The sequence below is a fragment of the Echinops telfairi genome, unplaced genomic scaffold, assembly GCF_000313985.2.
Source record: "Echinops telfairi isolate 266 unplaced genomic scaffold, ASM31398v2 ScPeMD7_39;HRSCAF=148, whole genome shotgun sequence".
Classification (NCBI taxonomy): domain Eukaryota; kingdom Metazoa; phylum Chordata; class Mammalia; order Afrosoricida; family Tenrecidae; genus Echinops; species Echinops telfairi.
In genome coordinates this window covers 497749-511677 of record NW_022103937.1, presented here as the reverse complement: position 1 = coordinate 511677, position 13929 = coordinate 497749, and the positions used below count along the sequence as shown (strand labels likewise).

The 13929-nt window shown below is 39.9% G+C and overlaps 1 protein-coding gene across 3 annotated transcripts in view; it reads right to left on the bottom strand.

Moving 5' to 3' along the window:
• The window catches only part of KLHL2 (kelch like family member 2), a 102554-nt gene extending 95495 nt beyond the window's left edge, over positions 1 to 7059 (bottom strand). The window contains exon 1 of one of the 3 annotated variants that reach the window (XM_004717379.3): positions 6930 to 7059. In XM_004717379.3, the coding sequence (XP_004717436.1) occupies positions 6930 to 6967 (38 nt within the window). In that variant the 5' untranslated portion in view covers positions 6968 to 7059. The remainder of the gene's footprint in view (positions 1 to 6929) is intronic. The other 2 variants (XM_045290491.1, XM_045290492.1) reach the window with 2 other exon arrangements.
• Between the last annotated feature and the right edge of the window lie 6870 nt (positions 7060 to 13929).

Below are 13929 nucleotides of genomic sequence, written 5' to 3'. Positions count from 1 at the left end.
TCGGATACAGTCTGTTCTTTTGTGTCCTCCATGGACTCAATTCAATGTGCTGTGCATAATAAGCACTCTGTAAAAATCTACTGGTTTGATTTTGAAAATAGTGCTTTGAAATACTTCCATCTATCCAAGCTTGAGAAATCTGAGAGTTTAATTCACACCAGAGACTTTCTGCTGTGCTGTCATTGCCAGTAGCTGCTACTGCTGTTAGCTTTGACTCAAGGTGGACCCAATGGGTTGAAATTCTGCTTGTTCCTATACCATCCCAATGATGGGTTACTAGTTAAGAGTACTGAAATCTACCAGGTGCTCACTGGCTAATTTTTGGCAGATTGCCTGGCCTTTCTTCTTAGTCTGTTTTAGTCCGTATGCTTCACTACAAATGGCTAAGCATCACAGTAACTTGCAAGCTTCTACTGATAGAAAGGTAGTGCCTGTGCACAAAGTTCACCAACTGGGACAGAAACCCAGGTCTCCTACAAGGAAGGTGAAAATTCTACCACTAAACAACCACTCACCCTTCTGCATCCCTGTCAAGTTCTTCCTCCACTGTCATTAATCTCCCTTTCTCAAAAACATTCACTATGCCCATTGCCCTGAAGATTAAGTTCAAATTCATCACAATACTTAAGGATGCCACAAGTCTTCTCTTCTACCTTTTGCTACAAACTTTCCATGAAGCCCTTCCCCATCAGATTGCCTTCCACTTCCTAGCTCAGGCAAGTATCTCAGGAACTCCTTTTCCTCTGCAGTCTTCTATCTAAATCTTACTGCCATCTCCTCAGTGCCCAGCTGACCCCCACCCCCACCAGGGGCCATGTGGTTTTCTCCTGTGAGATTACTTACTGGCATCCACATGTGCCATAAAATCTTTGATCACCTCAGTCTCTTCTCTGTACTCTAGCAAATCTCTAAGCACTTGAAGGGTTTGGGCCAAGTCTGATACCATTTTTTTTTAAGTTTGATACCATTTTTTACCCAGCCTTTCAGGCATGCTAATTGATTTCATTAGAGAGAGCCAGATGCTTATAAATTCATGTTGACTAAATTGTCAGAATTCATGGAGGGGTTAAATTGGCCATTTTAAAGTTAAAGTTAATAATTTAAAATTATTCAAGTTCATATGAGGCTGGGTATAGAGACCCACTGGGCTGTCTATCTAAAAAAAGGTGAAAAAAAGTCACATCCTTTTTGCCCAAAACAATTTTAATTATATACTTTACATCTTAAAGAACTCATACCTCCAACCTCCCTAAACATGTTACACCAACTATATGGGGGAAGTAAGTGACTTTCACTCCTAAAACTTGGCTTCCAGCAGTGAAAGGTTGGAAAAAAACATCTTAACACATAGCTAATATTCTACCTCTTAGCAGTGAGAACATAAGAACCAAGTAGAGGAATAAAAACAAGGAAGTTCTCCTTCCCCAGAAGTCAGGAAGTCACTCTCAGCTCCCCTTTCAGGCAGCAGGAAGTTGATGCAAGGACAGGAAATAATGAATGATTTCAGCCTCTTCAGAGATTTATCTTTTCTTTAAGAATTACTCAGTCTTCCTTCCTAGAGGCAGCACACACTCTGTCTCATCTTCCTGTTGACAAACCACAAGGAGCCACACTGATGACTGCCAGAGCCCTGGAGCTGGAGAAGCCAGGTTGAGACCCACACCAGGGCTGAGATGTTTCTACACCCCAACTGGATCCACCACTACCCTGTGATCTACCTACATTCAGCATCATTACATGTGCTGCATAAATCTAAAGAAGATTTTATGAACCAGTATTGAACATATTGGCTAATATAAGACTTAAGGACCTGATCTGGACTGGGATGTTTTCTCAATTTACAATTGCTCTTTGATATAAAGCTCTCTCTTACACACACACACACACACACACACACACACACACAGAGAGAGAGAGAGAGAGAGAGAGAGAGAGAGAGAATTACTCAACTGAGAGAGAGAGAGAGAATTACTCAACTTAGCTACCAAGGGTAGAAAGGAAGAGAATAATATTTGTGTGGGGGTGGGGGATGGGGTGAGCTTCTGATGAACCCAAGACAGTTCATTTAGCAGACAGAGCAGCCAACACTCTTGCTGTCAGAGGGCAACCTTGGTTCTAAAAACCAGCATTGGTAGCATCGGTTATCAGACTGGTGAGACGAGCAGTTACAACCTTGCAACACAGAGAACCAAAGTCATGTTGACTTCACAGTCACACAGTTCACATCCACAATGTGACAAATAGATGAATGACAGCCAGTGCAGTACGGCCTTCCTGTACCCCAAGACCTGCAGCAGGTTACAGGGGGCAAAAAATCTCACAGGCTGTGTTAGTCCAGGTGCAGACCATAATCAAAATTCAGTAAAGAACCTGAGTAAAGAAATAAATTCATAGGCATTCATATGTGCATAAGAGATTTATATACAAGAGCAATTGGATAATGAGAAAACATCCCAGCCCAGGCCAGATCAAGTCCCTAAGTCCAAAATTAGCTCAAATGTCTGAAACCAATCTGTAAATTCCTCTTCAGACTCAAGCAACACATGCAATGATGCTGAGTGCAGGAAGATCACAGACCAGTGGGTGCAAAGTCTTGTGGATCCAGTAGTGGTGTAGGCATCTCAGTGCTAGCGTGGGTCTCCACATGGCTCCTCAGGCTCCATGGCTCCGGCTGCCATCAGTGTGGCTCCATGTGTCTTGTCAGGAGAGTTCCTCAGGGCGTGTGTGCCCCGCCTCTAGCTAGCTACTTATCTCCTTGGTGCCTCCAAATGAGATCATCAAGCTGCAACCTGATTAACAGGCTAAACTCCACCCCTTCACCCTTAAGTCTCACATTTACAACAGATTATGTAACTCCCAGAGACTATTCGGGAAGCAATGAAAGTTAGATACCAGCCTGTCCACTCCTCTGTTTTATAGTCAAGGCTCAAAGACGTAGAAATCATTGGCCCAAGGCCAAAGAGGCTCCAAAACTCAGGTCACTGACCTCAGGGGAAGAAGCATTAGGAATTACCTTCCCAAAAGTTGAATGAGTAGCGCTTGGTCAACAGAGACCCACTCAAACAATACAAGTGTCATATACTAAGGTACCTGGGCCTGACAAGAGAGAGAGAAGCACAAAAATAATCAGTCTTCCTCAATCTTTCAAAGACAAAGAAAACCTATGAGAGATCCGAGTCTTAATATAACCAGCCAATTTTTCTTGCTTTTCTTTTTTTAACTGTTTTTTTTTTCTTTAATCATTTTATTGGGGGCTCTTACAGCCCTTATCACCATACATACATACATAAATACATTGTGTCAAGCACATTTGTATATAGGTTGCCATCCTCATTTTCAAAACATTTTCTTTCTACTTGAGCCCTTGGTATCAGTTCGTTTCCCCCCTGCCCCACCCTCCCTCCCTCATAAACCCTTGATAATTTATGAATTATTATTTTAATCATGTCTTACACTGACCGCTGTCTCACATCATCCACTTTTCTGTAGTCCGTCCCCCTGGAAGGGGGTTATATGTCAATCGTTGTGATTGGTTCTGCCTTTCTCCCCTCACTTTCCCCTTACCCTCCTGGTATCGCTACTTGCATTATTGGTCCTGAGAGGGTTATCTGTCCTGGATTCCCTGTTTCCAGCTCTTAGCTGTACCAGTATACATGCTCTGGTCTAGTCAGATTTGCAAGGTAGAATTGGGGTCATGATAATGGGGGTGGGGGGGTGAAGCGTTAAAGAACTAGAGGAAAGTTGTATGTTTTGTAGGAGCTATACTGCATCCTGACTGATTCGTCTGTCTCTTCCTTGTGACCCTCCCGTGAGTGGATGTCCAGTTGCCTACAGATGGGCCTTGGGTCCCCACTCGGCACTCCCCCTCATTCACAATGACACGATTTTTTGTTCTTTGATGCCTGATACCTGATCCCTTCGACACCTCAGGATCACACAGGCTGGTGTGCTTCTTCCATGTGGGCTTGTTTGCTTCTCAGCTAGATGGCCACTTGGTTATCTTCAAGCCTCTAAGACCCCAGATGCTATATCTTTTGATAGCTGGGCACCATCAGCTTTCTTCACCACATTTGCTTATGCACCCATTTTGTGTGATCATGTCAGGAAGGTGAGCATCACAGAATGCCGGGTTATTAGAACAAAGTATTCTGCATTGAGGGAGTACTTGAGTAGAGATCCAATATCCGTCTGCTACCTTAAAGCTTAACATATAAATATATATATACAAATACATCTATTTTCCTATTGTCACATATAAATATACCTACATAAGTACATGCCTATATTTAGATCTCTATAAATGTCTTTGCCTCCTAGTTCTTTTCTCTATTTCCTTTTACTTTCCTCTGGTCCCACTATCGTGTTCAACCTTCATTCGGCTTCCAGTTAATTCCTCTCAGTTACATTGCACTTGATCAAACCCCACCAGGCATCCTATGCCCTCCTTGCCATTGGTTTTAGATCACTTGTTGTTCCCTTGGGCCTGGGCTTGTTGACACCCCCTTCCTTTCCCCTGCCTCACCCTCTCCTGTGCCCCTGGCCCCCAACCATCGGCCCTGTTGTTTTCTCCTCTAGGTTGTTTATACCGCCTATCTTATCTAGATAGACATGCAAAAAACAAAAATAAGCACAAAAACAAAACAATAACAAAACCAACACCACCACCAATAAAAAACCCAACAACAAAGAAGAACAGCCTATAAATAGTTCCAGGTCTGTTAGTTGACCTTTATGAGTGTTTTCCAGTCAAGTCTGATGGGGTGCCACCCCCTGGCCCCAAAGTCTATTTTTGGTATTCTGCGGGAACTTCATTTCTTTGCTCCCCTTGTTGCTCGGATGCATGCCCTTATTTTTCTTGCTTTTCTTTCCATTCTACTTAGTAAGCACAGCATTTTACATTCTAATAACTACTGTCACAACAGGATTAAAAAACTGAAACAGCAAGGCCAGACTGGGTGGATTAGCCTAGTTATATATATACTCCCAAAGGATACATGAAAACCCAACATTTTAAAAATGTTGCCAGAGTAGGAAGCAAATCAAATAATCCATATTTTTACTTTAACTTTCTCTCTTTCCTCTCCAATTCATTCTCTCCTCAGCAGCCAGTATGTTCTTACCTAAGTAAATCTGATGAAGCCATTTCCCTAGTTAAAATCCTTCAGTAAGTCCCTTCTCTTTCACCACCACCACCAATGCCCTAAATGGCCTGCTCCCTGCTCCCACACTGGCCCCAGTCTTCACTCTTACCACGAATACACTGCACTCACTCCACAGTCCCACTAATGAGGTCTCACCACAGGACTGCACTGCTGCTCCCTAAGCATCAGACACTGTCTCTATTTTAATAATCTTATTGCCACAGGACACTTTCCCCCAGACAATCCTTCTCTAACTAGTGTTATCTACCTTCACAGCATCAGGCAGCCCTCCTGTAGTACACTAACTGACGTTAAAATTTACAATTATGTATGTGAATCTTTGATTTGCACCCTATAATCAAGCATAAGCCCCTACACCTGTCCCCTACAGGGTGGCAACCATGTCTGTTTGTTCACCATTGTATCTCTTATCACTTAGTCCATAAATAGAAAACTGCACAAACAAATGAGACTTAAATGGTGGGCTTTTAAGAAAACAGAGCATTGAGGGACTAAGAGAAAGTTAAACTAAACCCTTCTTAGCCCAAGCTTTGAGTACTTCAGGCAGATGAGTCAATTCTCAGAGCAACCCTATAGGACAGAGTAAAAAGCTTTATCTATTTACAAAAAGAAACAGGAAAAAGAAATGCCTTCCACAAAATGCCAAGAAAATAGAACAGTACTAAGCAGTACATCTATAAGCCTTTTAATGAATAAATAAAAGCTATTCATTTTAGGATCAACTCAAGAACAAATATCTTAGCAATGGAGCAGGTCCTTAATCTTCAATAGGATCACCATCGCTCACCAAAAAAGTTACATATTTCTCTATCCATATTCTTTATTACAGTAAGTTAAAAGCCCTAGACTATCATTTCTCAAAAGAATTAACATGGAAATCACAAATGCAAATCAAGTATCATTGTAAAAATTTTAGCCACATTAAAAAAGGTAAAAAGAAACAAATGAAGTTAATTTTAATATATAAAGTATATGACACTTAACATCCACTATTTGTTCTTTGAAACTGGTGGTAATGTGATTTGTAAGAACATATTATATATATACATGTTTGTATATACTCCACACACATAAATCAAAGTAACATTGTACCCCTGACCACCCTAGTCCCAAGCAGCTCTGGTTCTAAAGACCTAGAGCCCCATGGTTTGCAAACTTGCATCTGTACTTGGCTGCCACTGGGCACATGACACTTTCCAAGCAGCCCCAGAGAATCACAAGTCCTGAGAGACTGGGTAGAAGGGCCATGGCCCAGTGTTTCTCAGGGACACAGACTGTAGAGGACTGCACACAGGAATGCACCGTGCAACCCTGAGAGGTGAGCTTCGGACGCAGTGCCACCTCTGCCTCCTGGCACCTTTCCCAGAAAGCTCCGTCCTGTGCCATGAATGCATATGCAGCCAGTTGTTGCCCGAACATTTTGTGGCATATACAAACATTTTTATTTAACTGAAAATATCCAAAGGTGTACTTTGAAATGGAACCAGTATTTTTAAACTTATTGATACATCTTTTATCTCATTCAGATTAGCCACATTTCAAGTTTACTTAGTAGCTACCTGTAAACTAGTAGTTACCAAATTGGACAAAATAGGCCACTCTTCAACCAACCTGATTAATTATTTGTGGTCTTCCTGCCTTTAAAAATATTATAGAAAAGGCTTTCAATGTCCTCTATTTCAAACAAAATAGCTATTGGGGGTGCATTCACTATAAATAAAAAGCGATAAAGAGAGCCGTAGTTACAGTACATGGATGTAATGATACCTTCTTAATTCGTTCATGACTTTAAAAGCTTTCTTCATATGCCAAGGATTCACTGTCAATGGGCAGTGTTTTTCAGTATTATCATCTTTTGAATCGAGAGGCTTCTGATGACCCTGCTTTGTGCATCTGTACATAAAAAAACAAAAAGCAGAAAAACCAATCTTATTAGAAATATTATTGTTCAGGCTTATCATACCACAAGAGGTACAATGACAGTGCTTACCCTGCACACTTAGGGTATATGCCAGTATAAAATTAAGATCCCATTTGTAACATTCTGATAGTCCCTGTGGCTTCAACAACAAAAATTCCTGGGCAATAACTTCCCTTGTGTTGAAGATGAGCTCAGAAGATTCCGTCAGAATAATTTTGCAGATACCTCCCAATACAGATGGTGAAACAATCTTTTCATCTAAAAATTAATTTTATTTTAAAGCCTGTCATACATCATTTACAAAGCAAGACAAGTGCAAGATCACATTCTGTACAAACTTCAAAAGGTCAGAATCTGGTTTGAATTCTGCTCTCTACCTGCAAGAATATTTACATTCATGTATTTTACATCTAAGAAGCCATAATGGTGCAAAGGTTAAGATATTGGTGCTCAGCCCTGTGATCCAAGGATTGCACATAGTAAGATCCAAGATTCGGGAAGGTAACTGTATTAGGGCTTAAATTCTGAGCACCTGGCATATGTTTGCAGCATCCCTACATGGATTATACCGCCATTGAATGCCCTCAACCACTGACTAGGGATGTGAATAGTCTTGTTCTTTGAGAGAGTACATTGGAAAGTGGATTACTGCAGATACAGTTAGGTTAAAATGTAACATCTTATCATTTGTTTTCCTTTTGACCCATTTTTAATTTGTTCTCATTTGTATTGTCTTCTGTGAGTTGAGGTTTTGATGTGTTTTATTTTATCACCAGTGTTGAGGGCTTTTTGTAGTAGAATTTCTTTTTATATGAAATCCTGGACGATTAATCCACAATGATGATAACTATATTAATAGTACCTTGGGGTTAAGGAAGGTACAGTTGTGGGGAATGAGCTGTTAATAATAATGGGGACAAGGATGAAGAAAATGTATGAAAATTGAATGTGGTGATTACTGCACAATTATTTTTTAAATGTATTTAAAATAACTTAATTGCATGATGCATGAATTCTATGTCAATAAAACAGTTAAATTAAAAAAACTGGTAGCAACCGGTATAACTAGAGAATTATTAATTTCCTTAGGCATGATATGGTATATAAATTACCATATATACTCATATATAAGCTGAGTTTTGCATCACATTTTTTTTTCTTCAGCACATTTTTAATGCAGTTTTTGTGGTAAAATTAGGTGCCTCGGCTGATATTCGGGTTGGCTTATATTCGAGTATATACAATACTTGGGATAATGTCTTTTTGCAAGGAATGCATGCTGAAGTATTTAAAGTGAATGTCATGGTCCTGGCAATTTATTATTATTATTATTTTTTTTAACAATCATTTTATTGGGGGCTCTTACAGCTCTTATATAAACCATAATCAATTGTATCAAGCATATTTGTACATATGTTGCCATCACTATTTTATAAACATTTAGTTTCTATTTAAGCCCTTGTTATCAGCTCCTCATCCCCCTCCCTCATTTGATTTTTTAAATCATTTTATTAGGGGCTCATACGACTCTTATCACAACCCATACATACAACAATTGTGTAAAGCACATTTGTTGTGTACTTAGTAGTGGAAATCACTGTGCCACTAATAAATACAGTGTAGTTTACTTCTACAAGAGGGTTTCAAGAAGTTTGTGGAAAAATGGAATCGAAAAGCAATGAAATTTATTCACAAACTTTTTGAAGCCCCCTTGGTTAATTATCAGACAACTCAGTGATCTAATTATTTTTATTATCCTATTAAGCAGATGAGAACATCAAGTTTGGGTCACTTGGTAAACAAAAGAGCTGGAGAAGAGTGTAGCCAATCAAAATCTCAAACTCATTCTTTAAATTGTTGCAGGAATAATACTTCCTATCTTAGCCAGTGGGTATTCAATTTCATACTTAAATTTTGAAATTAAAAATGTTAAGTACACAAATATTATTATTGCCATATGAATTATTCTTTCTAGACACAATCCTCACATAAAGAAAACAATAGAGAAAAGGAGAAAGAGGAAGTTATAGAGATGGATGCAAACCTTCTGAACATTTAACACTGAATCCCCACAGCAAAATAATAATACTTTCTACATTTCTCCCTAGTTTAACAATTTAGAAATGCAAACACATAGTGAAAGATTAGGAATACTATAGAGACCTTCCAATGCTCAGAGTAGAAGCGAAAGTGGCCTAGAAGAATGGTCACTTTTTAAGAATCAAGAATATTTATATTTGCTTAAGCTATTACGAAGTACAATTCTGAGTTGAGGATTAACTTTGAGACAGCAATACCTACACTGGTGCTTCTGTAAAGATATGTTCAGATTTTGCATTTCCTAATACACTCCTTTCTGGGGTAAGGAAAACATAGAATACTGCAAATAAAAGACTTTATTCCAAGGGCTTCAGGAAGTAAAATATTAAAAATATTTAATTAAAAAGAAAAAAAGTACTTTCTGTATAAGAACCATTTACAAATACAAACCCCTGCTGCACAGTTCTATTTTCAATACTAATGCCCTTTCCACAATTTTTCATTTCCTATGTGGCTTTGTGCTAAATGAGTTCACAGTCGGAAGCAGAACTGAGTAACAAAAAAAAAAAGACATACCAGGTCTACCACTATGGACATGAAAAATGTACATGTACTAGTTCTGCAAATTAAAATCACTAGTAACTCCCACAGAATTACTGAGCAGCATCTCTAACTTGGGGAGTGGTTAGTTTTGCCATTCCACTGGGTGTAAGTGAGCCGTATTTTATGAAAGGACAGATCATTATAGGGCATTAAGAAAGAAGAGTTATCAGTGAAGCACGCAGAAGGCCTCTCTGTGAAATAGCCACCAGTGGAGCAAGCACAAGGCCCTGTGTTAAGTGGCCAGAGCCCTGAGTGAAGTCCGGTGACAGCAGAGGCACCAGGGGCTGCAGCACCAAGACCATGAGATAAGAGGAGCAGACATCCCAACCCACGGAAGTGTAAAGTTGAATGCTATCTGGCAGGAGGTGGGCTTGCAAAGTGAGGTGTCTTGTAAGCATTTATGATACTAGAGAAGCCTTGTAACACTGGCCCAAGAAGGACAAAGGCCAAGGGACCACATGGCTCTGAGCAGACTGTATCCTTATAATGCTTTTTGATCCTGACCTCTTACCTTCCCTAATAAACCCCCTGATGATACTGAATATTGTGAGTTCTATGTGGCCATTGCAATGGAATATCGAACCAAGCAGGAAAGTAGAATGCCTTGGGAAGGAGAGTTTGGGTCAGAATAAGATAAAAAAGGTTGGAAGGTAGAAGTACGAAAGATTACCACCCCCCGACCCCACCCACCCCCCAAAAAACAAAATGAATTTTTTGCCCCAAAGCTCTGCATTTAAATATTCTTACAAAACAACCTTATTACCTTCAAAGTATTCTCCATTACACTTAATACATTGGTCAAATCTGCAATTCCATTCTTGGAAACATTTTTCAGACATGTTTGGATGGCTGACAGCACCTCCCTCATTTTTTTCACAATCCAATCATGTCCCTCTTCGTTAGTGGAAACAAAAATAAGTTGCACTGAGCAAAGTCAGGTGGGAAAGGTGCCTGGGGCAAGGGAAGCATGCTGTTTTTTGCCAAAAACTAGCACAATTAAGTTGGCTGTGTAAGCAGGTGTATTGTCGTGATGGCAAAACCAGTCCCCCACCTGCCACAAATCAGGTCTTTTTTGTTGCACACTCTTATGCTTTCTTTTCAGAACCCTAAATAGAAAGTTTGATTAACAGTCTGACCTGGTAGAACGAATTCCAAATGTACTACACATCAACATTTTCGTCTGTTCAGGAAGTTTCTGCACATCCAGAAAGAGCTCTGTCAACAATTGAGAAAAACTTTCAAGGAAACCACTCATATACTTGAGTTTTTCAGAATGATATCAACAATTCATGACGCTTCTCTCTCAAATACAGGAAAGAACAATAGAAAAACTGGAGAGGCTATATTGAAACCTGTGTGTATACACCAATATTATGCCCACATGAAGGGAGTTGATCGTGCAGATAAGTACCTTTCGTATTATCCTATTCTAAGGAAAACCATGAAACGGACAAAAAAAAGTCATCCTCTAACTCATAAACTGTGGACTTTTCAATTGTTATAGAATTTACAATGCCCTGAATCCAGAGAAAAAAAATGAAGTACAGTTTCTCCTTTCAGTGCCACAATACTGGATTACTGACAATGAAAATGAAGGCTCTCCGGAACCAGAGAGATATGTCCAGCCCAACCCCCAATAGAACAGGGAGAGCACCATGTAAAGATGCACCAGGAAGGCTGTCAGGTGACATGAAGCAGCATGAACCTGTGTTCATTTCAAGCAATGGAAAAAAGAAATTTCCTAACAGAGCCTGTAGAGTTTGCACTGCTCATGGAAAAAGAAGTGGAACCAGGTATATTTGCAAATTTTGTAAGGTACCACCTTCACAGAGAAAAATGTTATAAAAAGTACCATACATTAAAAAAGTACTAGGAACCTTTGTTTGTATATAGGTCCTATGCTAACTATGATATACGAAATAATTGTAACTGTTTAGGATAAGGTCTCCACAACTAATCAAACCAAAGGGCTAGGAGATAATTTTTACAGTGTTTCAGGGATAATATTTGCACAGTCTTTGTTTCTCAATGTAGTTGTGTAGTATAGAGTGTAGTACGTTGTATAACAAAGGAACATTAGGGAGTGACCAAGGGCAAGGTAACTGAGAGGAATTACTGAAACCAGAATGAAGGCTGAACATGGTAGTGGGACAGAAGGAAAGCGTAAAGAAATAGAGCAAAGGAGTAGGAGGCAAGGGCATTCACAGAAGCCTAAATTCAGACATCTACATATGTAAATATATTTAAGATTATGGGGGAAATGGACCTAGGTGCATACATTTATAGGTTTAGTAGTAGGGTGGCAGGTGGACATTGGGCCTCCTCATGAGCATGCCCTTAATATAAGAGCAGCTTGTTCAGCTAAACGGTCATTTCATGATACCCACCTTCCTGACATGATCGCTAAAGATAGATGTGTGCATAAGCAAATGTGGTGAAGAAAGCTGATAGTGCCCAGCTATCAAAAGATATAGTGTCTGGGGTCTTAAAGGCTTGAAGGCAAGCAAGTAGCCATCTAGGTCAGAAGCAACAAAGCCCACAGAGAAGAAGAACATAAGCCTGTGTGAACACGATGTGTTGAAGGGATCAGGTAGCAGACACCAAAGAACAAAAACCATCATTATGTGATCACCTTCCCGACATAAACGCTGAAGACAAATGTGTGCATAAGTAAGTGTGGTGAAGAAGGCTGATGGTGCCCGCCTAGCGTCTGGGGACTTAAAGGCTTGAAAGTAAACAAGCAGCCATCTAGCCCAGCAGCAACAAAGCCCACATGGAAGCAGCACACCAACATGTATGATCATGAAGGGCCAAAGGGACCAGGCTTCAAGCACCAAAGGCGGGGAGGGGGAGTGGGGAATCATATCATCGTGAATGAGGGTAGCGCGTGATGGGGACCCAATGCTCATCTGTAGACAACTGGACATACCTTGCAGAGGTGTAATGGGGAGATGAGTCACTCAGAGTTCAGTATAGTAATAATAAAACTCACAACCTTTCTCTAGTTCTTAAACGCTTCCTTCCCCCAACTACCATGATCCCAATTCTACCTTGCAAACCTGGTTAGACCAGAGGATGCACAGCGGTACAGATGGGAACTGGAAACACAGGGAATCTAGGACAGATGAACCCCTCAGGACCAGCGGTGACAGTGGCGATACTGGGAGGGAAGGTGGGGTAGAAAGGGGGAATTGATCACAGGGATCTACATATAACCTCCTCTCTGGGGGACGGGCAACAGAAGGGTGGGTGAAGGGAGACGCAGGGCAGTGTAAGATAAGATATAATAATAATTTATAAATTATTAAGGGTTCATGAGGGAGGTGGGAGCGGGGAGGGAGAGGGAGGGGAAAAAGGAAAATGAGGAGCTAATTCCAGGAACCCAAGCGGAAAGTGAATTTTGAGAATGATGAGTGCAACAAATGTATAAGTGTGCTTTACACAATTGATGTATGTACGGATTGTGATGAATTGTATGAGCCCCAATAAAATGATTAAAAAAAACAAAGGAACATCAGCAAATGAACACTGGGGAACAAAGAATGTATTTTTTGTTTGATATACTGTATTTATTTTTACTGTTTTTCAAAGTAATATGGATTATGTTATTGTTACAAGAAGTTTATAATTTCATGAAGATTATAGTTCATAAAATAATAATGTTCCGCATACCTTGTAAAATATTGTTCCATAATGTGAGACAATGTTTATATTTAAAAACAGAAAGTTATAAATAAATATGATAAAAAGTTGATGAGCTGTAAACCCATTTATGATTTAATGCAAAAAAAACTTACAGCTGAAAAAATACACGGCCACTTGGGTAAGTTGATAAAAAAATATCCAGTCTTTAATGTATTAAAGGCTTATATTCAAACAAGCAGCCATCTAAGTGAGGAGTCAACTAAGTCCACATGGAAGACACACATCAGTTTGTGTGATCCACAGATGATAATTACAATATTTGAGTGTTATGAAGAGAAAAGCACCCAATTTGTAGAAGGCTATGGAGGACAGTGAGAATCCAAAACCCATCTGCCAATTCATCCCTGGCAGATCCCTCTGAGCCACAGGCAAGGGTCTCGAACAGCTTTAATATCAGATAGGGATCATTGTAATCGTTTATTATACTGGATTGAACTTGATATTTGGTCAGTTGACCTCCCTTTTGACCCAACCTGAAATTCTTCTTGGTGCAAGTAT